Genomic DNA, 24,024 nt, shown 5'->3' on the forward strand with positions numbered 1-24,024 from the left:
AGAGAGGCTTGCATCACATTTTCCAGGACTAATGTAGGAAAACAGGCAGTAAACTCAAAGAGGGAACGAGAGAGAGAGAGAGAGAGAGGAGAAACGCAGATGAGGATCTCTGATGTTGGAGACGATGAAGATAGAAAGCCTGGGTTTCTCTCTTCCTAGTAATAGCCTCTCATTACCAGCCTGGCCTCCTCACAAAGAGACTGCAAACATGTGTGGAGGAAGGCCATAAACTAGTTTCCACTGGCTTATTTCTGCTGCTTGTTTGCTGTGGTAAACACTGACGAGGCTACAGGAATAAAAGAACTCTCACCCCACAAAACCAAACAGCACAAGGGACCCGAGGATGGAGTTTAATATGACCAACTGGTTTTAGAAAAAACACACAAATACTTAATATCAAATATTGCCATTAATGCTAAAGAAATTCTAATTTTACACTCAACATTTCATACATTAGGCTCTGTTAACACTTTAAGCTACAAGTATCTCTTTAAACATGCTGGAGTTTGATGTCAATAACGGGAATTGTGTGACATTTAGTGTTTTTATTGCAGTTACAACATTAAGAATGTTTTTCCATGGTTTGCTGCAACACTACCCTTCAGTCTGCCAAATGTTGACTGAAGTTAAATAAATAAGATCCAATTAGAATATTAGTCATTTTTCTATAGAGATGATGAAAGGATGTGGTTATTTGACCCTGTAACCCTGGCTCCCAGCATGTTCCTTTTTAATCTTTCTCTCTGACTTCTGCACACACACACACACACACACACACACACACACACACACACACACACACACACACACACACAATAGGGGCTCTTTTGAAAGCTCGTTTGGATGTGGCCTGCTGGTGAAGTGAGCCATTATGTGCCATAAAAATAGTTTTACTATGTAAAATTGACTCCGATTGAACAAAATCTTAGGGAACTACTGAGAAATAATTTAGGAACTCACTGAGCATTTCAAATTTCAGTGGTATATACACTGATGGGTCACTTCATTAGGTACACCTTGCTAGTACCAGCTTGGACCACCTCTTTCCTTCAGAACTGCCTTAATTCTTAGTGGCACAGCTTCAACAAGGTGCTGGAAACATTCCTCAGAGATTTTGATCCTTAATGGCATGATAGCATCACACAGTTGCTGCAGATTTGTCGGCTGTACAGCCACTATGCCAGTCTCCTGTTCCGCTACATCCCAAAGGTGCTCTATTGATTGTGGAGGCCATTTGAGTACAGTGAAGTTATTGTTATGCTCAATAAACCAGTTTGAGCTTTGTGACATGGCACATTACCCTCCTGGAAGCACCCATCAGAAGATGGGATGGACATGGTCAGCAACAATACAATAGTGGTGTTTAAACAAAGTTGGAGCGTTTCAAGAAAATATCCCCCGCACATTACACCAGCACCCTGAACCGCTGATACAAGGATGGACGGAGCCATGCGCTCACGAGTTCCTGGTATTTACACCAAATTCTGACCCTACCACAGCAGAAATCAAGACTAATTGGTTTCCTGTTCTTAGCTGACAGGAGTGGCACCCGGTGTGGTCTTCTGCTGCTGTAGCCCATCTGCTTCGAGGTTCGATGTGATGCACACTCAGAGATGATCTTCTGCAGACCTTGGTTGTAACGAGCAGTTATTTGAGCTACTGTCGCCTTTCTGTCATCTTGATGCAGTCTTGCCATTTTCCTCTGACTTCTGGCATCAACAAGGCATTTTCGCCAGGAGAACTCCCTCTCACTGGATATTTTCAGGTTCTGAAATGCTCAGACCTCAGACCAGTCCATCTGGCACCAATTAACATGCCTCATTTAAATTACCATTCTTCCCCATTCTGATGCTCAGTTTGAACTTCAGCACATCATCTTGAGCGTATCTACATGCCTAAATACATTGGGCTGCTTCCATGTGATTAGATTAGGCTTCCATGTAATTGGATGAGATATTTGCATTAATGAACAGCTGAAGAGGTGTACCTAATGAAATGACCAGTGAATTATGTCATACCAAAGGACATACAAAAAAGCCTTGGGTATTTGTCTCATGTTAATTTACAGCAAAGCTGTAATGTTCAAATACAGTTAATGTCGTCAGATTGATCAACAACAACACGAAAATTAACCTATTTGAATATTTATTTATTTGTTGTTCTCAAATTAAAAACCAAATTCAAAGTCACTATAGAATTAAAAAAAAAAAAAAAGACCATATTTAACTAATAACAAACAACATCCTTAACTGAGTCATCGTGCCAATCCTTCCATCCATGCCTTAGATTCTTTCACCAGGAGTTTCTTTCCTTTTTTCTTACTTTTTGGAAAATACCACTAAAAAGATTTCAAAAATTATTACAGTGTTTTTGTTTGTTTTAGCATACTATGTTCACCCTATATAGTGTCATTGAGACAACTTGCCCCCAACTGACAAATGTAATATTAGTTAAATCTCAAAGTTACCTCAACATAGTACTGGAGTTCACATGCCACCTTATTAAACAAAAGTTTATTACATCAAATGCAACTTTTGTTTTACTTCTGAAGATCAAAGATAAACTCTGACCATGAGAACACAAAACTGAACAATATGATTTCTCACAAAGTGCCTGTTGACTTGCCTAGTCCTCCTGACTAACAAGAATCATCTACTTTCCCCAGTATTTCTAAAGACTCTAAAGACTCAAATCAGTTTGTAGCAGTCAAGAAAACTGATGAGGTGTCTATGGTGGCATGCTTCATCTTAATCTATAGGATGTGGCATAGGAATATTTTAAACATTTGGTATGTGAACGCATTAACAGGAGAATAACTTTCCAACTCAGTGATATTTATTAGCAAAAAAACACACAAATAGCACTACTTCTGTTGCCTACAAACAGATTTTATTAGTAATGCTAAACAGTGCAGACTATTCCAATTCATTAGTCCATTTAAGTTAATTATCAATTTTACATTACTGTTAACGTAACCGTTATTTAAATACAGAATTCATTTCCTAATAATTAAAACCAGTCATTTTCATCGACTTACCCTTGGGAATATTGATCTAAAGAGACTTTGCGGGGGACTTCACGCCATGTCGATTCCAGCGCTTCGTTATCTGCTGTTATTCCTGTAGAGAAAACGCTAATTGATTACTTAAAACGATGAATTTCTGTCTTTCCCAGAGGTTTTCATTGCATTTCTCGGGCAAAAGTTGGTGACGGGCTGCCTTTTTTTTAAGGGTGTGGCTTCATCAAATACGTCCAATCACAATCTAGGTAGGCGTTTCTCAGCCGAGCTAAAACGGTACGTCTGTCTTTGATTGACGTGTATGATTCACCAATAAAAACCCGGAGCGCCACTTCACGGACAGACCCGTTTCTGAGGGCGGTCTGAAACAATTTGTCGGAAGTGACGTCTCATTATGTGCGGCATGGCCCCATGGGTGCGTCAAGTTTGCGCAACAACACAGAAAGCGGAAAAGATTTGGTGTCATAGTAAAAAAAAAAAAAAAAATGGCATAAAAAATAAACATGTGAAATCAAATAAACTGTAATTCTTAATCTTGAAGTGAAATAAAAATAAATTAATTAATTAAAACATGGATACAGTTTACATATGAGCCGTACATTTTGTTTTATTCTGAAAAACCGTTTCGGAAGTAGTAGGTTTCAGTCAGCGCTTGCAGCTACCGGCTGAAACAGAAGGGCTCAGGTGAGTAAACCACATGCTGAATTGAGCTGAATGCTTCTCACATTTTTTCTGCGCGTGTATTAAGCTGCTAGTCTTTGCGGTTTGTTGTTTTGTTGTTTCAGGGTGTGTTGTGTCTCTCTGGCCGTTTATTTTGTACGTGTAGTCAATCTCGGGCAGCTAGCAGTAGTTGGCTAACGTTAGTCTAGCAGCAGTACTTTAGTTTATTCAAGCTAAAATGAAATAAATAGTCCCTACATACAGCTTCTGTGTGTATTAGTGTGTGTCTGTCAGACAGAGAGAAAGTGCGGTGTATAAACAACAACAAATAAAAAACATATTTTGCATGTCCAAGTGTGTCTTTATGCCATAGACTGTATTAAAGCCACACAGAATATAGTCTATGCTTTAACCCAAAGGGACTAGTGATGTGATGAAGACTCATTTCCGGGTTCAGTTTTGGTGTGTGAGACAGTGTTTCACAGCATCAGATTTTTATTTCTTTTAAGGATGTTTGTATTGTTGGTCCTCACACAGAGGCAGAGCCATGGTGGTGAAGAAGAAGACTTCCAAAGTAGAGGCTGTGTCGTTGGGTGAGGAGAAACTGCACAAGCTGTTAGGTAAGGGAGCCAAAGCACTAGTAACTGTATCTAATGATGTAATAGGATAATATAAATAATACTGTACAGAAAATAAGTCCTAACATGCATTGCAGGTACAGCAATCAGTGTGTGTGCACCCCCAACTATATGTTTTTTGTTTATTTGTTTTTTTAACCTGCTCCCAGCATCCCTCTCGGTTGATGATGGAGAAGATGGAGTCAGGCAGGTTGCCCAGACCCTGCAGTCTTGTCTGGAGATGACAGAGCCGGTGCAGCAGATCCAGCTGGTTAAAAAGGTGTGTTTAGTATAGAGCAGAGTATTTTGTAGTCCGTATATAGAGAGGCTAGGATAGATTAAATATTATTATTGTATAATGTACTTGAATCTACCACAGCATTAAAAACACCTGTTTGATATTCTGTCAGCTGCCTTTGTGCTGCCAAAACATCGACACATTGAATCTGATGCCCTCTGTGGTTTTAGCAATAAAAATGTGAGCAGCAGATTGTTTCAGTCTTTTCATAGGTGGGAGATCAATGTATGATCTGAAACCTCTGTATCTGGCAGTTTGAACTAGGGTAGCTCTTTTGTGGATTTGAACCACCGGAACCAGCTTTTGCTCAATGAGCCTTAAGTACCATGACCCTGTTGCAGATTCACTGGCTGTGGGCACTAACCATTGCACTTCAAGAACACCTCAAGAAACTTGTTATTTTGGTGATGCTCTGACTCGCTTCTAGCCAGCACACTTAGACTTCTGTCAGTCTCTCAGATCCTTATGCCCACATTACTGCTTTCGAGACATCGCTTCCAACAACCATGTGTTCATTCACTGCCTGGTATATCCCACCCTTTGACAGGTACCTCTGTAAATGAGATGATGAACATTGTTCACTTTTCCTGTCAGTGGTTTTAGTGTTTTTTTTTTACTTCATCAGGCAGGGTCCCAGCTAGAAGCACTGAGTGAAAAGCAGCAGGCCGGAGTCCTTTTAGATGCTTGTCTACACACCCTAGCTGTGGTCTACACCTCCCTGCAGGCCAAGAACCCCCTGCGAAGAGCTGTTGCAAGGTACACATATCCATCATATTGTTTTATTTCTATTCTTGGACAAGCCTGAGCTTAACTTCTGAAAAGCTGTTTGTTTGTGCTTTTAAGGGAGAAGCTAAAAAGTCTTTACAAGTGGCTAATTTAGCTCTCACCTGTGTGTTTGTTTGCTCCCAGCAAGCTCTAAAGCTCTCAGATAAATAACTTGTCTGTGTTGCACTTCTCAGTGCCTTAGGTTCAGTACCAGCCTGGCTTCAGGAGCAGACTGTGAGCTGCTTGTCTGCTGGCTTGTCTGAGTGTCTGTCCAGCCTGTCTTCAGATCAGTATCCCCACATCGTAGACACCATCACTGCCTGTCTGGATGGCTTCCCGCTCGGTGAGTGGTTACTTTTGCTCTTTGTGCGATGACTACCAATATGAAACTAGTCACAGTTCCACCAATCATGGCAACATTGTTCATCTACAGGTGAGAGGTGCATTAGCAAACTACTACATGAAGGTTAGTGTCCACCTTACTTTAACCTTCTTTAAGTTAATGTATAATTTTGAGGAAAGCTTCTGTTTTCTGCCTCGATCTCATTGAGTCCTCTTCTTCTGTGTGTAGTACTGGAGTTCCTTCACAGGGTACTGAGTGAATACTTACAACAAAACAGGTATGGAGGCATACTATTATTCCTTCTTTCTACGCATTACATGTCAGAGCTGCTCAAAAACACCTGCTGTCTCTTTCATTGATTGGAGTCCACTTGGTGTTCAATGATGTTAATAACACGTAGGTTTACATCCTGTGTATGAAGAAATCCTCATCTTTTCATTAAATTGTGTGCCTTTGTCGCCCTCTGCTGTTCTCCAAGTGATCTCGTGGGCCGTCACATTGCCCAGGCTCAGCTGATGCAGTCCTGTCTAGGTGCGGTAAAGACCTCCATGCTGGTGGTCCAGAGGTCTCAGGACACCATAAGCGTGGCTTTGCAGGTTCAACAGGATTCCTGCAAGCTGGAGGACACACTGAGCAACCTACTGGGCTGCTACGTACACATCCTCACTGATGGTAAGAAAGTTAGGAGCTAAAAAGATGGAAGGAAATGGATGCACATCCACTGTTTCACTGGAAAACAAGCAGCTGTCCTTAGCAGTCACTGACTCTAACGCTTTTTCACAGAAGTATTAGAGAAAGCCATTCTCTGTGTGTCAGAGATGTCGATTTCAGGGGAGATGCAGGACACCGAGACCCTTCTAATATTTAGAACACAGTCATGTCAACTCAAAACGTTTTTTTTTTTTTTTTAGCACATCAATTCAGAATATTTGAAAGTTTTGATAATTGTCTTCCATAACATCATCTCACCGACATCAGTTGTGCCTTCTAGCTTTGACCACACATAATCCAGTGACCATGTGCCTCCTCTCCCTCATTCAATATGGCAACTTTTCCCCATGATATTGTCAGGATTTGATATAACCAATGACCCAGGGCCACTAATAAAAGTATTTTGGGTAAGTTTATTGACCGAGTTGATTAATCCGCTTACAATGCTGATAATGTTTCCACCAATCCCTGAAATAAGTTCAGCTGTGATGCAAACTGGCTGAAGTGAACTCTCAGTGGGAAGTCTTTTCAAAGGGAAAGTAGTACTGACATAAAGAGGGTGTTATTAGAGGAATTCAGAGCAATGTAAGAAGGTGTGTGTGTGTGTGTGTGTGTGTGTGTGTGTGTGTGTGTGTGTGTGTGTGTGTGTGTGTGTGTGTGTGTGTGTGTGTGTGTGTATTCAGGGGCATGCGTACAAATAAAAAACATTGCTGGATTATGTAACATTCAGCTCAAGCAGCCTCTGTTTTTCTCTACAAAGATAACGGAACAGCAGTGAAGATGTCATCACTGTTATAGTTTATGGCAAAGCTAGCCTCTCTTCCCTGACACACACACACACACACACACACACGTGTGCACGCGCGCGATGGATTGGCTGAGACAGTGTTACCAGGTGGATTGACGCTTTGCAGGCAAAGAGTTAATCCACCTGTTCAAAAAACTGAAATGTTTATTAAAAGGGATTTTTCACCTGCTTCCATCCACCTCTGATTTATTTTCCATACCCTAAAGAGCTGGATAAAATAAAAGCTGTCTGTATAAAGACAGACTTCTAGCCTAGTCTGGTTCTTCAGGGCTGCCTGATGGCTGTAAACTTATCTGCAGGCTGACAGCAGCCACCTCCTCTACCCTCTGTAGCAACAGCATGCATGAGGCTACAGGGTCGACTGCACTACATATGTTTAAAGCTTTAGTTACAAATTGTTTTGTGTATTAAGATTATTATTATAGAATTTAAATAGTAAGGTATGCTGCATTATAACTATGGATAAGCCAGCCAGCTATACTTAAAGTAATTAAAATTCCACTTTTTTTCCCCCAGGCCTGTGAAAATTATACAGGGAGCCCAAAGAGCTCTGATTTACTGACCTGTGGGTGAAAAATATGAAGCTGGTCTCTGATTTTGCAATCAGTTAGACACTCCACTATCACAACAATACCACTTACTGTATAAGAAATAGAGAGTGACTCTCAGTGATTAATGGGAGACATACTGTTAAATTCATCATCATCTGCTTTTTTTTTTATTTTTAAAATGTGAACTTGTTTCTTCAGTTGGATTTTATAAAACCCAATGAAAAGTATTCAGTTTCCAAATAGAACGGCCCAACATAGAAACGTGGGTGATAAAGTTGCTTATATTATAAACTTCGTTAATGAGTTTTGTTTCCAGTCATTTCAGCACGTTCATATTTTCAGGTGAAATAAGGTTCACAAACATTTTCCTTGGTGATGTTGGAGGAGTACATGTTTTTTTAGGATGAGTAACATTTATAGGAAGCTTGAAAATAATCAACATGAAATGAATATAGCCATGGAGCTTTTTTTTTCCTTCACTGATTTTACTCTTCTGTTCCTCTCTGCATCTTTAGAGGAGTTCATCCAGTCTGTGCAGAGTACAGCTGGCATGGCTGTTGTGTTATTGATCAGGTCTGTTATGGGCTCTGGAGACAATGTTGCTTCAGTGGTGAGTGAAATGGACTAACTTCTATCAATGTATGTCTACCGTATTACACTGATAGACCAAAATTGTATTGTTTATTCATGTGCAAAGCTAAACTTAAGTACCTCACAGTGATTTGTACAGTAAAATCCATATTTAGCTGCTATATGACCTGATTATTAGAGACTCAGTAAATCATAATGGACTTCAATGGGACCTTTTTATACTTGTAGGTGTGCAGTTTGCTGCGTAGGTCAGTGCAAGATTTGGATTCGGCCCCTCAGTGGCTCAAGCAGAGGTGTGAGGGTCTGTGTGCCAGTGGATGCCCACCGGGTGTCTCTCTGTATCTGTGTCACGGTGCCCTTGCTATGTTGAGTTGGAAGGCTGCCCTACCAGGACCACAGTGGGAACAGCTGCTGCTACTGGTCCCAAACACGCTGCTGGATCTAGATGTTAGGTACCTCTGCTCTGATACCCTATCTGTATCCTGAATGTATGTTTTTTAGATTGTGATAAAGTATAATGTGTTGTGGTGCAGTTTGCAACTTTTATATTTAACAGCCATTTCAAGTTTTTTTTTTTTTTTCTCTCTGTACAACAGTATAAAGGAGTCGAGCACAGCCATGGTGGTGGCTCGGGTGCTGACCCTGTGGAGTGGTGCTGCCCTGGACTGCCTGCAGGGGCAGACACAGTTGTGTCCTCCCAGCCTCCAGCAGTCCCTGAGTGGAGGCTCTGAGCTACAGCAACACCTGCTGGAGCACATCTATTCCCACTGGGAGCATCCGCTGGATGGTGTCCGCCACCAAACCCGCTCCCTGTTCCGCAACCTCCTCCTCATCCATCAGCACACCAACCCATCTGTCTCTGAAATGTCTAAGGATCCTTACATCACAGACCTGACTCATAATCTACTAAGGCTTGAGTGGCATATGAGGGGGAAGTACGGCTCCTTGGGCTGCCTGGTGGAGCTCTACGGGGCAGGGTACCTGCTTGACATCCAACCTCAACTGCCTTCATGTCTCCTGGGTTTGATGGGTGACCAGACCTTGGCTCCTTATGCCAGTGACCTGCTGGAAAGGCTGTTTGTCAGCCACAAGGCACAGCTGGCGAGTGAGGCTGGTGCTGCAGCAGGAGAGACAGAGACTTGGATGGAGTGCTGGCACCAGACGTGGGTAACTCCTCTGCTGCATGTGTTGTGCCGATCCAGGGTGAACCAAACGACGTACATCCTGGACTATTTTCTGCCCAAGCTGCTTCGCTGTAGCCCATCCAGTCTGGCACACATGGTGCAGGCCCTGCAGGACACATCACCCACAGGTAAAGACACACATGCAAAGCCTTATATACACCATACATTTACAATTACTTTCACTTACCTCTTATTTGTCAGATGCATATTAATGTCCCTCAACTTGTCAAAGTGTTATGAATGCCGTCAAAGAGTATATGCTGTCACAGTCACAACTAATAATGAAGAATTATCTACTATTTTGCTGTTCTGAATAGGTCCTGCAGGCAGCAGGGGAGCTCTGGGTGCGCTGATGACGTGCCTACGGGCAGCCAGGGCCCAGGGAGTACTACCGTCCTCAGAGGGCGGTCTGTGGGGAGGACTGGTGCCGCTGTCCCTGCTCCAACAAGCTCTGATACACAAACATGATCAAGTATGTCTGTATCCTCAAAGCATGTAAAAGTCCTGTAAATATTTTTCTGTTTTTATACATTCATGTCTCACTGCTCAGGTGAGGATGGATGCTTTGGGCTTGGTGTGTGAGAGTCACCGCAGCACCGAGGTTCTGACCTCACAGGAAATGGACCTGATCTGCTACTTCCTCCTGCCCAATCTTAACAGCCAGTCACCGGGAATCAGACAGCAAACCGTCAGCCTGCTAAAGAAGGTGAGCCTTTCACCTGACTCTGTATTCACTGTTTGATGTTTTATACTGAACATAGCAGCTTGTGGGTTCTTATGGAGGAAAACATCAAAATCAGCACCTGAATGACTCTTTGAATCTTCTGCTACACAGTTGCTCTGCAGAGTGAAGGACAGCACTCAGCTGCTGCAAAAGAGGCTGACCCAGAGGAAAGACCAGGAGGAGGGAGACAGAGACCAACAGACTCTACATCAGTACAAGGTATACACTCAGTCGTCCCTAAATTTGTGTTGATAAATTTAGTTAAAGTCTTTTTCATGGTATTTGCTTCATTGCAGGAGTTCCTGCACTGGCTGTGTGAGAGGCTGCTGGAGGTTCTGCTCCCCGGAGCCTCCTTCTCTAAATGCCTCATGTCTCTCCACCTGCTGGGTCTGCTGGGTCAGCTCTTCACCTTCAGCACTGGTACATCTGCTGCTCACTGCTTGCAGTTTTGACTAAATTGCTAACTACACTTAACAAAACATCACTGATATGTAAATATATTGTATCGTACAACATGGATTACCGGGATTTTAATCTCAAAAAAGGGAAAATGTTAGTACAATGGCCAAAGACTATGTATACATAAATTTTGAAAACATTTTAGTAACTCATCAGTTGACTTCCATGGTAGTCATTATTTTAAAAGAAAATTGTCTTGCTCTTTTCCTGCTCCATATTTTTATTCAAGGACCCTACTAGTATAGCTTTGCATGATTCACAGTTCAAAAATAAGCCTTATTATTCTGATACTGGACTGTGGTGCACCTCTGTCTGAAACCAGCTCATCTTCCCTTTAACTCAGCCTTCTTTACAGACAGACAGAAAGTGGATGCTGTGCTTAGAGAGTGAACTGTGTGCCTGAGAGGACCATATAGAGACTCAGTGGTATCACACAGAGCCAAGACTGGAGAAAAAAAAATGTCTGAAAAGGAGTGCTTAGAGCAGGCTGAAGCATGGGCTTGTGATTCATGGAGATTACTTTCTCATGCATTGACCTCATTTGAAACTGTGGCCATGTTTATTATGGGCGTCCATCATTGTAACAGTATAAATATGAGAGAAATGAATGAAAAGCAGAATAAGGCTCCTTTAAGTTCAACTTTTAATCTACTTTTTTAGGCAGTGAAACAGAAAGGTTGTCTTCTGGTCAGAAAGGATGTGCATAAGTGTTGCTTCAGAACATGGTGTCGGATTCTCACATACTCAAAGCAGTTTGGAGTCCAGAGCTGTTTTCAAGGACACCGTAACAGTGATTCTTGGCATAATGCATGCATGTATGTGCCTGAGCCAGCAGCCTGTTTGGCACTGGCCATCCTCTTTATTTTGATGCCAGCCTGATGCTCCAGCTGTGCCAGCTGTATACGCTGCCTCTTGTCACCAACTGTCCACTCCTGTGTTTTCTCACCTCTACCTCTCTGTGTTTCTCAGGGCCTGATGTTTTTGCCCTCGGCGAAGTTGTGACCTCTGCATACGCTCAGAACGTCCTCTACTGTGTCGCCAGCAATTTCCTGGAAGTCAAGCAGCTTGCCTCATCGTTAATACAGCAGCTCCCTCCTTCAGCTGTTGGACTTCAGGTTAATATGAGACCAAACTTTGGCACTCACCTGAATAAAAGCTTCTGTTATGTAATTTCAATTACTGTTTGTTTTCTTTGATTTAGTAATTATTTTTGTTTAGTGCAGACATTGAACTCTGGCCTCTGTGTTTCCAGGTGCCTGAGAGGATGCACTCCATTCTTCAGGCTGCTCTGGACCTTAGTACAAGCACCAAACCTTTTGACAGTGTTACAGCTGCCCACCTGCTCAACCTGCTGCTCCACCAGCCACACCTGATCCAGGCTTTACTGCACTGTGCTCAGGAACAAGGCTTCGACTTCCAGCCTCCCTGCCTACCAGCCAAGGCTTCTGATACGCTCATTTTGGAGCTCAACACTCTGGCAGGTGCGATCTACATCTAAAGGCCACCCTCAGAATTTTGTGTCTGTATTCCATGTATTAAAATGTGTTGCTTTCTGTCCTCAGTGATTCAGTTCTTGCTGCGCTGCCTGCAGTCGGAGGTGTCGAGGGCAGAGGCTTCTCTGTTGCAGGCAGCTGCTTCCTGTCCTCTCTACGGCAGAGCCCACTGCATCACTGCCGTCCTGCAGCATCTAAACACAGAGTGAGCGCATGAATCGCAACAAGACAACACTCAAATCAGCCATTCCCTCTTTTAAAGTTGCAGTGTGTTAAATCTCACCACTAGATGTTGTAGATTACAGATTGCAGTCAATTGGATTCTTTTCTTACCACTCTAAATTCAAGTGCATAATCCTAGCTACGGTGGCTGCTGTAGGACAAACAACTCTGGCTGCTGTTCATCTGTAGTGAGTGTAGGCTGTCAATCCACTGTTTACCTCAGCTGTCAATATGTGTCCACGTCTATTTACTCTGGAGGTGGCTGTAAAACTTATGAAAGGAGTCTAATATGAGTCGTTGAGTCAGTGAAGCTCACTTCTGTGCGATGACAGCGATACTGAGGCGAGTTGTTGAGGATATCCTGAACTTTTCTGTCTGTAAGGGCTGCTACTTTTGCCGCTGTTAGCTGCTGCTAACCGGCGCTAGTGAAACTTTCTCTGAAGTGGATCTAACACTCTGAAGCTTAGCTAATAAACTCTCCCTGACTTCAAGTTCAGGACATGAGGCTTAAGGTGAGGAGGAAGAAGATGACATTTCATCCTGATGCCGGTCACGTTGTCTCTTTTTGTGTTTTCACTTCTTTGGTCATGTGATAAAACATAGGTATGGACCTTTATATCTTGTGTTTGATGTTTTGCATGTATTGCATGTATATGTGTGTGTTTTTAGGAGCTTGAGTCAGACTGAGCAGTTTCTGGTGTCAGAGCTGATTGCTGTGTGCTACAGGATGTCTGACGTGGTTTCCCCTGTAGTCCAGAGCTCCTCTCCAGAAGGACTCATCCCTATGGACAGTGACTCAGGTCTTCTACTTTCTCTGTGTGGTATAAGTACAACTATATACACAATATAATTCAACAGGAAAACAGGTGCTGAAATTACAAGAACCCTGAAATGCAAACCAGTAAACTTACTGTGAAAAGCAGGGATCCGGGAAAGCCCTTCAGCAAAAACACATTGTTCACACATTTGTTGAATAGTTCAGGCTTGTGGAACATTTTGTCCCTGTTGCACAAGCACAAACACAAGGTAACACGAAAGTGACATTGAACTTGGCTATAAAAAAATCCAACATGCTTTCTGTGTGTTTGAGACAGACACGTGCGCAGGCCTGCAGAAGATCCTGCAGGAGATTCAGCCCAGGGACACCAATGACTTCTTCACCAGTGCCAGAGAGCTGGACACACAGCAGGGGGACGATCACACGCACACACCGTCAACAGGAACAGGTGAAGGTGAAGTCTCTGGCATCTTGGCTGTTACGTGTGCAGTACCTGTGATCTCCTGGTGGGGGAAGTGTTTCCTGTGGTAAATGTACATAATGCACAGTCTGGGCCCTTCTAAGAAAATTCTGTAATGATTACCTAAACAAATGCAATTTCACTGTGATACGGAAAATCTAATGGCCTGGTGTAATGTGTATTTATGTATAATGTGTAACAGATGTGACCAAACATAAACAATGAAACTCTGCACTTTGTGAGACTTCTCTACTGCATACAAAGGCTTTAGTTTGATGCATTACATAATAAGACAACTAAACCAGTGGGTGATCAAACCTTTCCCATGTCCCCCCGCCCCCCGTGTGTAATGTGCTGCCTGCAGGTGGTGAGGGCTACAGGGTGACAGCCCAGATGGTGCTGGTGTGCTGCTGGCGGAGCATGAAGGAAGTGGCCATGCTGCTCGGACAGCTGTGTCAGAGCCTGCCTCTGCACTACACCAATGACAACGTGCACACGCACACTGGTCTCATCACGGAGCAACAGGTGAGACCCCGGAGTACTAAACACACAAATGCATACATCACTCACTTTCTCTCTCTCTGTTTGTCTCATGCACAGCAGAGGGTGGTTAGATTACAAGCTGAGCAGACTCTCAGATTGATAATCTCAGAGTACCTGTCAGGTTCATTATGCTTGTCCTAACTATGAAAGGAAAATTGTTACTCTTGGCTGGTAAAAGTTTTTGATAATATTTTAGTTTGCAGGTTATGTATCAGGGTCAGTGATGTTGAAAAAAATCAGGTGATTGTCAATCCAAAGCTATAAGTATTAATCAAGCTAGTTACATTTCTTAAGTGTTAATTATTTTCAAAGTTACATTACAAACCATTCAGAGATTGGCAATAAAAAGAGACCTCTCAATTGCATCCCTGTGGAGTGATTTATATTGTATGTCCCAGGTAGAGTGTTCACATAAATTAAAAGGATGTGAGGCTTGTGCTCGTTCCTGAGTGATTTCCCTTAATATACCTCTTTCTGTTATTAGCAGCAGCAATGAGGAACACTAGCTAATAGTAGCTTAGAAACTAGTCAGAACACATATTCCTCCAATCCAAACTTTGCATAACAAACTGTGGGTTAGATAGCAGTTCGCTAGCACCAGCATTGGTGGCAAAATAAGATAAGGTCTGCGTTAGCAGGCAAGCTAATGTTAGCTAGCATTGGTCAGAAGCCTGTCTGGTAAAACTGGAATTTGACTGACATCAGCGGAGCATCCATGGAGGAATGAGTGGGTTTTCGGGATCAAATCCGACCCTGAGTTGATGCTATTCTGCCTGATGTTGGCTAGTGTTACATTGCCTGCTAACACTGATGAACTGGAGGATGTCTGATGTAGAAAAATACTCTCCACAAGGTCGACTAATACTTCCAAAGCCCCCTCAGGCTAGTCTGGTAATTTAGTTGTTCATAATTATTTTATGACCATCACGTGTTTGTGCAGTATAGCAAACTTACAGCTACTTTGCTCACCGTTGTCATGCAAGATACATGACATGCAGTACACACAGTAGTGTAACACAGTCATAGAAGGCAGTCTTGTATATATCTCAGCACTCTCTCTTGAGTATGAGCATAAACGGCGAGCAACACATTGCGAGCTGGAGTTCACTTAATAGCCACAGGTATTATTACTAGCAGTGGTTTTCTGGGAGTTACTGTGAAACACTAAGCTGGTAGTATTCTGTACTTTCCTAATAAACAGTCTCCTTAAAAAAAAAAAATAAGACAGAAACCTGACCCTGTGTTTATCCAAAGCCACACATATCTCATTCATCTTTGTTAATATAATGCTACATTATTGTTCAAAACTACGTGAAACATTGAGTCGGACTGTTGCATCATCATCACGTGCACACGCTCACTAACATTTTTGTGCCATTTTAGTTCGTGACCCATTTTAAAGATGTGAAATGTCAGTTAGACAGAAACAGGCTACAAGCTCGGAAGTGGGAAAGTATTAAGAGTCAGACAGACTATCACTATTTCTCAGACATGGATTAATTGTAGTCCTAGACTTAAAGAAAAATTGAGTGAAGGTCTCCACTGCAAAAGTTTATAGTCTAAGACGAGGCTTAAGGCACGTCTGGGAAACCAAGCATGCGAGTTTCAGCTTTTTCATCTGCTTTCTTGCCAATTAATATTTCATATGAACTTTTCCCTTAAAAATGAACACTATAGGTTGAAAGTTGTTTTTTTGCAAAGTGCTTGTGGCATAATGTTTTAGAAATATAAATGGTGCTTGATGTTGGATTTTCAGTACTATCAGGCCAAAGTAAACTGCTGACTCATATCAGTAGTGATGCCCTGAACAACTGGATTTTACTGGTGCCGCTTGAGAAACCTTAGAAACCGTGTGGTGGCAGTCAGGTGCTAATTTGTTTAAAAAGTTGAGTTGAATGGAAAAGGGAATCAAAGTGGAAGAGAAAAAGAAGGCTACACAGCTGCAACATGTAGATGCTGGTATGCAAAGCTCTGGGCAGCACCTACCACGAAAGTTATCTTGGCAAAGCCTTCAGTTTTTAGTGTCACAGTGATTGAAGATCCTCATGTTCAGCCAGACTGTGAATGCAGTGAAAGATGAGCACTGATATTAGTCAGTGCACCCCTACATGTCAGTATGAATTGTATAAACCTCTTAATCCATCTGCTGTGGTTAACCAGTACAAGAAGTGGAGGGAGCAGCCATTTAAAATAGCTTAGGTTATTTTAAATGGCTGCTTCCTCCAGCGTATTTATTGTATGTCAGGACCTATGATGCACATGTGACAGAACGTCCTCAAACATCTGCTGCCATGTCCCAGCTCTGTCACTGTTCTTAATACTTTACATTTTAAAAATATGGGGTGACTAACGAGGCTAACCAAGCTATAACAGATAAGCTATGGTAGTGTAGTGTTGAGCACAGGCCAGCCCCCTCTGTAGATACTGATTTCATACAATGACACTCAGGCAATCTAAAAACAGACAAATGCCTGACACTAATGTGGACTCTGATGGTGCGTCATCTGGGCTCTAGAAAGCTATTTACACCCTGCGATCCCAGTTTGAGTTCCTTGCAAAAGAAGTGTGTGTGTGTGTGTGTTTGTGCTTTTTCAATTTTATGTGTATTTACTGTGCATGGTGTAACAAAGAATGATGTGCATGTCCGTGTGTGTGTGTCCATGTGTGTGTGTGTGTGTGTGTGTGAGACCCCGCGGCAGGAGGCTCTTCAATTAGCATCCGCCCTCGTTAGCATCGTGCTTTCATTTGAGTCCCAACCCTGCTGGTTTAACGGCTGCGACGCCTCTCCCTTTCCACTGCATTCTTTCCAAATCACTTCCACCACCAGCAGGAAAAGACAGAGAGCACTACACACACACACACACACACACACACACACACACACACACACACACACACACACACACACACACACAAACTCATACAGGAATAGTTGTCTGAGTGTTTCAGCATGTGAGCGTCCATAATAACAACAGTACCAGACATGGGCTGTGTTTGTCTGCGTAGGGGGTAATGAGTGTGTGTGTGTTTGTGTTTGCTTGTTGACAGTGTATTTACACTGAGAGAGAAAGCAGGAAGGATCAGAGGCTATTATGTGCTGAATGGGTGGTTTTTCTTTGTTTTGGACCACAGGCTACCTGCAACATCTTGAGCAGTGTTGACTAGCAATTACATGCAATCTGTGGCAAACTGTGTGTTCTAAAGCAGCTTGTGGATTTCACATTTTGGTTCTAGTTGTACATTAAAAAAAAAGAAAAAAAAAAAAAAAAATATATATATATATATTTTTTCCCTTTTTTATATATATATATATATATATATATATATATATATATATATATATATATATATATATATATATATATATATATATATAATCAGCTACTCTGGCATTCAATGTACCGGTTGTTATTGGGGCTTTGTGCCTAATTACGGAGTGTGGGAATGATGATACCCCCCCCCCCCCCCTTCCCCCGACCTGACGTTCTGGCTCCCCCTTGCCGTAGCATTTGTGTTGTACCTCATCAATCTGTAGTTGCGATGGCAGTTGCTTCCATGTGATTTTGGAACACTGAGCTATGAGTTGTTTTGACGTTTGTCTAGATGTTTGGTGTCAAAGAATCCACAGATCCCACATCCTCTTCATGGAACCCCCTTCACATAGATGTATAGATGTTACATGTATAGTCGCATCGCAACAGTTTCCTATTCTTGGCACACTCTGGGCCCTTTAGTACCAACTGAGCATTGTTCAAACACCACAGCCTACTGGAGTGTTGTTGCTGACCATGTCCATGCCCTTAATGAGCTGAGTATACCCATCTTCTGATGGGTGCTTCACAAAACTCAAATCATCTCAATCTGGTTTCTTGAACATGACAGAGTTCACTGTACTCAAATGGCCTCCACAGTCACCAGATCTCAATCCCAATAGAGCACCTCCGGGATGTGGTGGAACAGGAGATTCGTATCCTGATGTGTGGCCAGCAAATCTGCATCAGCTGCATGATGCTGTCATATTAACATGGACCAAAACCCCAGAGGAGTGTTTCCAGTGCTTTGTTGAATCTATGTAATGAGGAGGTAAGGCAGTTCTAAATACATACTATAATTCTATTATAAGCATATTAATTTTTGCTCTATGTGGTAACTATGGCAGTGAGGCATAGTTAGTACCTTGGAATCCAAAAGGTAATTGGGAACCATGAAGAAGCCACAAATTCTGTTTTAAGTTTATACATTTTTGGTGTGTGTGGTAACTATGGCAGTGAGGCTTATTACATAACCAGTGATTTACCAAACTCATGCTGAGGAACAGGCAGAGAGGAGGAAAATCTGAACTTGTGCCCTTTATCTTCATTCATTTGTCATCAGTTCCATATTCTGTGTGTACGCACATGAATAGTGCGTATGTAAACACTGGCAGTCAGTGGGGTGATTCTAATCGTGTTTGGAAATTTGGACCCGCTGAAGTCTTTGCGTACAAAGTCATTCTGCCCTACCGCAGCGATGACATGCATGTGTGTAATGTTTGTGTGACCAAAACACATCTCCTTCCAAAACGTTTGTGAGCTCAACACCTCGTGTGGTCCTCAACCAGCATCCGGTGTGACATCCCTGTCGGCCTGGCTCGCAGCTCTGTACCTGTTTTTGTCAGTGGATGGAACCATGGCAACAGTGTAATTTCTTTTTATTCCTTTCTAGTTTAGGCTTAGACTTTTTTTTTTTTTTTTAGCTTTTTGACTGTTTCTGTTTTTGATGATTACAAGAAGTAAAGGAACAATGAAGGTGGCTGGCTGTACTGAAACAGCATCGGTCTCTGTACCTCATAGTATTTTTAGATTGATAAAGTTGACATTTTAACATCTCTCTCAGCTAGGGATAGCCATAATTTTCAGGTATTTTAATATTTTGTGTCTTAAAATATATTTAAAAATAGTTTCCCTTGTTTTTATGGCTCCCTTGTGGTATGTAATGCATCTCTGCTGCCAGGAGGTGGGTGTAATTTAACCTAGAAGCTGTTTGCCAATCAACCTTAGAGAGCTAAAATAGAAGAACACATTACCCACCATCAGACCAAAAAGGAGAAACATGCAAAGTCAAAGACCAACACAGCTGATCTTTGAAAAAGTCAATGTAAAATTGGCATGTTATATCTACCACAGCCATGCGCAGTCATTTGACCCCAGAACGATCTTCACAGAATAGCTGAACAGGTTTGAGTGATCTCATCTTTGCTTGAATGGCCCAGCCTTAATCTCCACCAAAACTCCATCCATTATTCAGACCTTTAATTCTGATTAAAGAGCTGCTGAGATAGTCGTGCTTTTGGTGCGTTTGCTATAATAGTGACGTCTTCCCCAGTAACCAAGATCCTGCTTGCTTACTTTGTCCAGAGAGGCGACTTTAGCTAAAGCTAAACTGATAGTTTTGTACATTTATCCTGATTTATAGCCAATTTTCTCGCGGAGGTCTATAGAGAATTCACTGGATGTGATGGCTTGCGTTTTGTATTAACATCCAGTGTGAACTGTGAGACTTTGTATACACACAATTTTCCCTTTTCTAAACTGTGTCCAATCAATTGTGTTTGCCACAGGTGGCCTCCAGTCAGGTTATTAAATCAAACAGGATATGTCTGGCCACAACTTGGAGCCACATCAGAGGGTCTGAATGCTTGTGTAAATGAGAGATTTCAGATTTTTATTAGGTTTTCCAAAAAAAAAAAAAAAATATCCCTCTGGATTACTGAGTGTACACTGATGACAAAAATGTCATCCTTATCCATTCAAAATGAAATCTACAACACTTGAAACTTTGCAATAAGTGGAGCAGTGTGTGTGTGTGTGTGTGTGTGTGTGTGTGTGTGTGTGTGTGTGTGTGTGTGTGTGTGTGTGTGTGTGTGTGTGTGTGTGTGTGTGTTTGACAGACCACCAAAGTAGCTGGTCAGCTGGAGTTTGACAGCCTTGGTGTTTATTTGGCATAGCTCGGCGTGGATCGGTTGGTGCACTGGTTACACAGAGCAGGCAGACCATTTGTTTGGCCTGCTCTGCAGCTAAGAGGGAAACACACCCACATCCCTAGACACACATACACACACTGCTAGTATCACATTAGGAATGCATTGTCTCCCTATATTTGCCCTCTAGTGCATAATATTTACTTTGCACTGCTTTATTTGAAAGTCTAAATTCTAAAAATAAATCAGAGTTCCTCCTCAAAGTTTCACACAGTGGAATAAAAATATACTCTTTAAAATCCCCTTTACCTGTCAAAGGTTGTGTGGTTTCAGTTTAGGGCTATCTACAGAGCAAACTCCACTGAGGTCGCAAATGTGGACTCAGCACTTTAACAAAGTAGCAGATATGAGGAGATTCCAGAGAGCTTTTTACCAAAGGAATAAAACCGCTAATTTTCAATAAACTGAATCTTTCTGCTTTTCCTTATCTTGTCAGATATATACTGTAGCGATGACATGATATCAGAAATGTAGTAGTCAGTGCCAAAACCAGTAAAATGATATGATTCTTGATACCCAATTTGATATCATGGTTAAAAAAAAAAAAAAAAAAAAAATCATCCCATGTACTTAAACTCCTTCATTAAAAATATTTGAGCATTGCAAAAATGGCTTTTCTGTAAAAAGAAGCAACAACAGTGCAGAAAATGTCAACATCATATTTTTGTTGAAAGGATACAGACTGAAGTGCTAGGATAGTTGCTGAGTTACTACAAGGTATGACATTAGTTACATCGTTTTAGCGTAAGCATTTATAGAACGTTATCCATTTCAGATATTTTGGCCTGTGGAGCATACTGTAGCTGATTTCACAACAGCAACCTGCCAGCTGTCTCAGACAGAATGGTAACAGGTCTTCATAACATGAGAAGGATAAGACTCTGGAAGAACGTCCTCCCTGAAAAGCATGATCGCATGATTTGCAAATCAGTTATCAACTCTCAACCTTGCATGCAAAGTACTTCCATACCTGGCTCTTATTACCTTTAGGGTCCTGTATAGTAGTTATGTGGGAGATTGGTATAGGGACTTCCTAACAAATGTAGTAAAGACTAAGATTAAGAAAAATGTGGAAGAGGAGAAAATTACATGTCTCAAAATCAAGCAGGGGGTGTGTCCTGGTTGCAGAAATATTTGATTGTAGAGAAGAATGAAATATGCTCGTGGTTAAATTCAGCTAGGCAATATAGAGGATAACAGGGTTCGTGTTAAGGTTGGCCCACAGTGTGACTGACAAATTCCTGCAGTGTGCACTGTGCTTGTTCCAGATTTAAAAAAAAACAAAGACTGCAGGAGCCAAAATGCTCAAAATGCCTTAAATGTAAATGTGTGTTCAGTCTGTGGTCATGACAGTGGCAACATGCAGAAAACTAAAGTGTGTGCTTTTGGTTCAGCAGTCACACCTAACAGCGTTACACCCTTTTATATATTTCTTTTGCAATAATATAGCAAAAAAAACCAAAAACAAAACATAAATGTCACTTAATGACTTTTTTTTTTTATTACCTGTGTCATTTATAAATCACTGCTTCACAGTTCCTCCTGATGCTTGCAGCTGCAGCAGCAGCAGCAAACATGGCCAGAGTGCTCTCTAACCCTGGGCCATCAGGGGAGAAGTTGGCTATTTGGGTCACTGTCACGGCCCCGAGCCATACGTGTAATTAGACTTGGGAAACTTCTCTCTCCACACATGGAAGTTTTTCTGGGAAAATGGGCAGGTTTGCAAACAGGAAGTTGACATCTAAATACAGTGCACCCCCCCCTACCCCCCTTCCTGCCCCACGCAGGAAGCTTGCTTAGCGCTTTTAAACAGTTACACAGACGGGAGCCTTTGAGAGGGAAGCTTTAAATAGGCGAAGCCACGGCCCGGCTCGGCCCAGCTCAGCACCGCAGCGGTCTGGGCGCCGGCAGCCGGGGACCATCTAACGGTGACTGCTGCTGCCATTTTTACCCCGGTGAGGTCAGGCCTGTCCTAGGAGTCCACTCTGGCCACCAGTGTGATAAGTCATTGGGCTTGGTACGGCTGTGGTTTACACAGTCCGTACTTTGGTGTTCAAGTTAGTCCACTTTAGGTCTCCAGGGTCAGTTGAGTTTATTGACCAGTCATGTGGTCAGAAACGGGCTGTCTAAGCCTTCCATCTTTGCTGCCTTTATTCTCTTTGTATGGTTTTCATGTTGCACACGTTTTTCATGCATGTGCATCTTTTGTTTCATCACAGCCTCCTGCTGTTTTTCTCTACCAAACCATCTTCATGCATCATTTTCTCTTCCTTCAGTGACATCAGGGCTTGTAACTGAAGTTTACAGTGACTGGCATATTTCTGGTTCATGTGTGGGTCTGAGTCTGTGTTAGTTTAGATGTTGTGTCTAACCCTACATCCCCTAAGGGGCTGTTGCCCCCCCCCCCCTTTTCACACAGGGTATTTTCTTTCTTTTTTTCTTCTTTGTGCTTTGGGCCCTTGCCACTCCTCCCTGTGCCCTCCGTGCCACCCCTGACTAAGTCGGGGCCTGGCTGCCTCTGTGGTGGCGGTGATACCACAGCCTTAATGACAGGGCTCTGGAGCTCTGCGTCCGCCTCGCCCTGCCGCCTCACCTGCAACACAGTCACCAGTTTACACTCTGCCACAGAAACAGCACTGACTTGTGTGTGTATGTGTATAGTTAGAATAATGCTGCTAACACTATTACTAACTGGATGGTTTTACTGACAGTGGCCATTATGTGGATGTCTCAGCATCCTTATTTGAACACACTTGTCACGCTACTGACATGCCGCTCTCACGCTTGACGAGCTCTGTGCTCACTGGCTGAAATCTAAGTGGTGTCTCTAAAACAAGAGTGTAGCCAGTGTTGCAGCTTTGCCAAGTGAAGAAAATTCTAGAGTGGGATTAGGTAATGTAGCAGAGAACCAGCTTTTGTATACCATGCTGCTTTTCTTTTAGCTGGAAGCTGTGAGACACTGAATGCTTGTCTAATGCTGGTATGCTGGTTAGGCAAATGGTTCATTTTACCGTGATGTCCCTGCATGTGATGAGACATGAGCAGAACTGTGTCGTTTTGAGGGGTGGAGTATGGTGGGTGGGTAATTGTTTTGAGATTGTATTGAGTTTATTGCATGTATTTAGACATAATTACTTGACTTTACAAAGTGATTCATGCGCTAAAACAAAGAAAACAAAGAACATCTAAATGCGTTACTGTTTTATTTTTGTTGTTCCAATGAAAGATAAAAGTAGGACACTAGAAAAAAACATTAAGACCTTCTTCTGCAAGGCTTCAGTGTGGACACCTCCAACTGCAGGTGAATCTGTTAGTAAGAAGTTGATCATTTTTGAATTTATTTTTTTTCTTGCACACATGCAGCAGCTCTTTAAGTTCCACGTTGATATTTAACTGATCAGTTGATTCCTCTCTCCAGTAATGATGAATATTGCTACCAAGGACAGTCTAAGACTGCGCAGCTCCTTCAAGGCTGAAAATGCCACGGCAGTCATTAATTGAGTGTCTCGATTTGGTTTAGTTTACGATATTTTCTTGAACATCAAGACGGTTTCTACCACTGTTTCTAATTTCACTTTGAAAGGACACAAAATGGCCAAGTTTGTTCTGTCCTACAACAGTCAAGAATCCCAAAATTCCTGGATTTTGGATGTATTCCAAAAGTTCCTATATTGGACTCAGTCACGGATCTGCTCATTTTTTAATGCAGAGTCATCCATAGCTTTTTCAGTGATCTTGCTAACAAACCAACCAAAGAAAAAAGAAAGAATGGAAGACAT

At 42.2% G+C, this 24,024-nt stretch overlaps 2 protein-coding genes across 5 annotated transcripts in view; one reads left to right on the top strand and one right to left on the bottom strand.

Moving 5' to 3' along the window:
- Positions 1-3,217, bottom strand: part of plekhh2 (pleckstrin homology domain containing, family H (with MyTH4 domain) member 2) — a 34,707-nt gene extending 31,490 nt beyond the window's left edge. For both annotated transcript variants that reach the window (XM_030747778.1, XM_030747777.1), the window contains exon 1: positions 3,038-3,217. The gene's annotated coding sequence lies outside the window, so the exon portion shown is untranslated. The remainder of the gene's footprint in view (positions 1-3,037) is intronic.
- Positions 1-24,024, top strand: part of thada (THADA armadillo repeat containing) — a 143,449-nt gene that overhangs the window by 24,024 nt on the left and 95,401 nt on the right. Inside the window, exons 1-21 of one of the 3 annotated variants that reach the window (XM_030747774.1) lie at positions 3,660-3,703; positions 4,217-4,299; positions 4,467-4,576; positions 5,220-5,350; positions 5,554-5,702; positions 5,793-5,825; positions 5,931-5,979; positions 6,181-6,374; positions 8,288-8,382; positions 8,592-8,815; positions 8,960-9,675; positions 9,865-10,019; positions 10,098-10,253; positions 10,383-10,490; positions 10,568-10,691; positions 11,700-11,845; positions 11,983-12,211; positions 12,293-12,428; positions 13,115-13,245; positions 13,540-13,677; positions 14,048-14,208. In XM_030747774.1, coding sequence (XP_030603634.1) covers positions 4,227-4,299; positions 4,467-4,576; positions 5,220-5,350; positions 5,554-5,702; positions 5,793-5,825; positions 5,931-5,979; positions 6,181-6,374; positions 8,288-8,382; positions 8,592-8,815; positions 8,960-9,675; positions 9,865-10,019; positions 10,098-10,253; positions 10,383-10,490; positions 10,568-10,691; positions 11,700-11,845; positions 11,983-12,211; positions 12,293-12,428; positions 13,115-13,245; positions 13,540-13,677; positions 14,048-14,208 — 3,258 coding nt within the window. In that variant the 5' untranslated portion in view covers positions 3,660-3,703; positions 4,217-4,226. Of the gene's footprint in view, positions 1-3,659; positions 3,704-4,216; positions 4,300-4,466; positions 4,577-5,219; positions 5,351-5,553; positions 5,703-5,792; positions 5,826-5,930; positions 5,980-6,180; positions 6,375-8,287; positions 8,383-8,591; positions 8,816-8,959; positions 9,676-9,864; positions 10,020-10,097; positions 10,254-10,382; positions 10,491-10,567; positions 10,692-11,699; positions 11,846-11,982; positions 12,212-12,292; positions 12,429-13,114; positions 13,246-13,539; positions 13,678-14,047; positions 14,209-24,024 lie in introns of those variants that run through there. The other 2 variants (XM_030747776.1, XM_030747775.1) reach the window with 2 other exon arrangements.

This window comes from Archocentrus centrarchus, chromosome 15 (assembly GCF_007364275.1).
Source record: "Archocentrus centrarchus isolate MPI-CPG fArcCen1 chromosome 15, fArcCen1, whole genome shotgun sequence".
NCBI classification, from domain to species: Eukaryota; Metazoa; Chordata; class Actinopteri; order Cichliformes; family Cichlidae; genus Archocentrus; species Archocentrus centrarchus.